General features: G+C 26.9%; 1 protein-coding gene across 1 annotated transcript in view; it reads right to left on the bottom strand.

The window, feature by feature from the left end:
- Nucleotides 1-459: 459 nt before the first annotated feature.
- Nucleotides 460-2,108, bottom strand: part of LOC105618868 (long-chain-fatty-acid--CoA ligase ACSBG2-like) — a 6,675-nt gene continuing 5,026 nt past the window's right edge. Inside the window, exons 7-9 of the mRNA XM_012200401.1 lie at nt 1,320-1,487; nt 1,125-1,250; nt 460-657 (exon numbers count right to left, since the gene is read on the bottom strand). Coding sequence (XP_012055791.1) covers nt 460-657; nt 1,125-1,250; nt 1,320-1,487 — 492 coding nt within the window. The remainder of the gene's footprint in view (nt 658-1,124; nt 1,251-1,319; nt 1,488-2,108) is intronic.

Consider the following 2,108-nt stretch of genomic DNA (forward strand, 5'->3'; position numbering starts at 1 on the left):
ATCTAAATTGCTCGTAAAAAATTTCGCCGCCACTTTTATTTTCATTATCACGATTCTTGGCTACATTTGTTCATGTGATTTGTCTTCTTTCATGTTAAGATTGTTTCTTTAAACTTGCGAATCCAAGTTTGAATTGTACGGACTGATGAATTGATGATACAATATTGTGACGACGAAGATAAAAGTGATGACAAAACTCTCCAAACAGTTCGGGCGCAGCCATTATTTTTATAATGCGATTTACATTTACGTTTCATCATTCCAGTGCTTCATGTTACTAAATGGCTGCATAATGTTTGCCCAATATAATTCGTGACTTTCCAACTAATGCGATCTGTATTGATCACTTAATAAATAAATGAATTTCATTCATGAAATTCTCTTGATAAGCTTTAATCTTTAAGTAACTATACATATTGCGAAAATGTATTATTAATATTATTATGACAGTGTAGAATTTTATTTACTATATATTTTGTCTATTAAATCAGCATACATCTTCTGAACTACATTCTTTTTAAGTTTTAAAGTGGGTCCCAATTCACCGGTTGGAATCGAAAAATCATGAGGAAGAATTTCGAATTTCTGTACTTTTTGAGCATTACTTATAGCTTGCATATTTGCTCTCTTAATTGCCTTGTCGATTTCTCCATATATCTAAAAGAACAAGAAACATATTTTAATATTTAAATATCTAGATTAAATTAATAAAGACGAATGCTGCCACAGACCATGTCGTTTGCATTTATTAAGGCTTCTGAGTAATTAACATAACCATATTGAATTATCAAAAGCATTTTAGAGTGGGATAAGGATAGTCATTTTTTTATCCATTTTTACAATTGTTTTAAAACTATTTCATCCTTTTGTTTTATCCAAATTGTTTTTATTTACAAATGGCACGTAATAAAAATTAACGTGTCATTTCTCGCTTCTGACGTCACGATTCAATATGACTGTGGTGATTATTCAGGAGTCTTAAAGTATGTATAATAAGTTTATTTGTGATATTGTTCGTATTTATTTGTTCGATTTTAATTCGTCTTAAAAAATAAATAAATAAATTTTTTATTTATGCACAATGTTAAATAATATTAATTATATAAGTCACTTTTAAAACTTACGGCTTCATCACGAGAGTTTATGACTTCTGTAACTGTTTTGGCGCTACTACCAATAGACTGTGCCCATTTTAATACATCTGACGCCAGCGTATCCAATGGCGCGCCAGTCTCTTCATTCATATTACTCTGAAAAAAAAAACGTATTTGGATATTTATAATTTCAAATTTATATTTTTTTATTTTCTTGCATAGTACCTTAAGTGTGACAAGGACTATTAAATATTTCCTTTGATCTCCAATCACTATGGCATTACTTAAATATGATAATTCCGACAATATTGCTTGCTCTATATTGTATGATGCCACATTTTCCCCTCCACTTGTGATTATAAGTTCTTTTAGTCTACCTGTGAATGTGTTAAAAGTAAAAAATACATATATAGAATACATATATGTAATTTAACGTAAGTTAAGTCAATATTAAATTAATTTAAGTTAAAAAAAAGTTAATTTTGAAAAAAATTATTTTTTAGATCGAAATGTCCTAATTTTTCTTAAAATGAGATTAAATAACTATTAATATAGATTATTAAGTAAATTAAATTTTTAATTTTTTTATTCATATGTGATATAAGTATATAACACATAATAACAAATATAATATAACGATATAATATATAATGATATAATGATATAACTATATAAATTATATAACTTTAAAAAAATAGCCAACACATATAGAAGATACAAGATCAGTGATTAATAAGTCTTTTTAATAAGTCTTAAGCCATAAGAAATTGACTAATTACAATCGAATGCGAGAAGAATATTTGACTGTAATTGGTTAATTTCTTATGACTTAATGCTTAAACACCTATTGTAGATCCAGATTATGGCATAAAGCATAACCGCATAAACTAATCAGAGAGCTGTATTAGCATCTTAAGATTAAGAAATTACTTAAGAAATTACTTAAGATGGTCTTAAAATGAATAATGAACAGATTACGAATATACATTAGTACGAATATACATTAGTATATTA

This window comes from Atta cephalotes (assembly GCF_000143395.1).
Source record: "Atta cephalotes unplaced genomic scaffold scaffold00018, whole genome shotgun sequence".
In the NCBI taxonomy this organism is placed as follows: domain Eukaryota; kingdom Metazoa; phylum Arthropoda; class Insecta; order Hymenoptera; family Formicidae; genus Atta; species Atta cephalotes.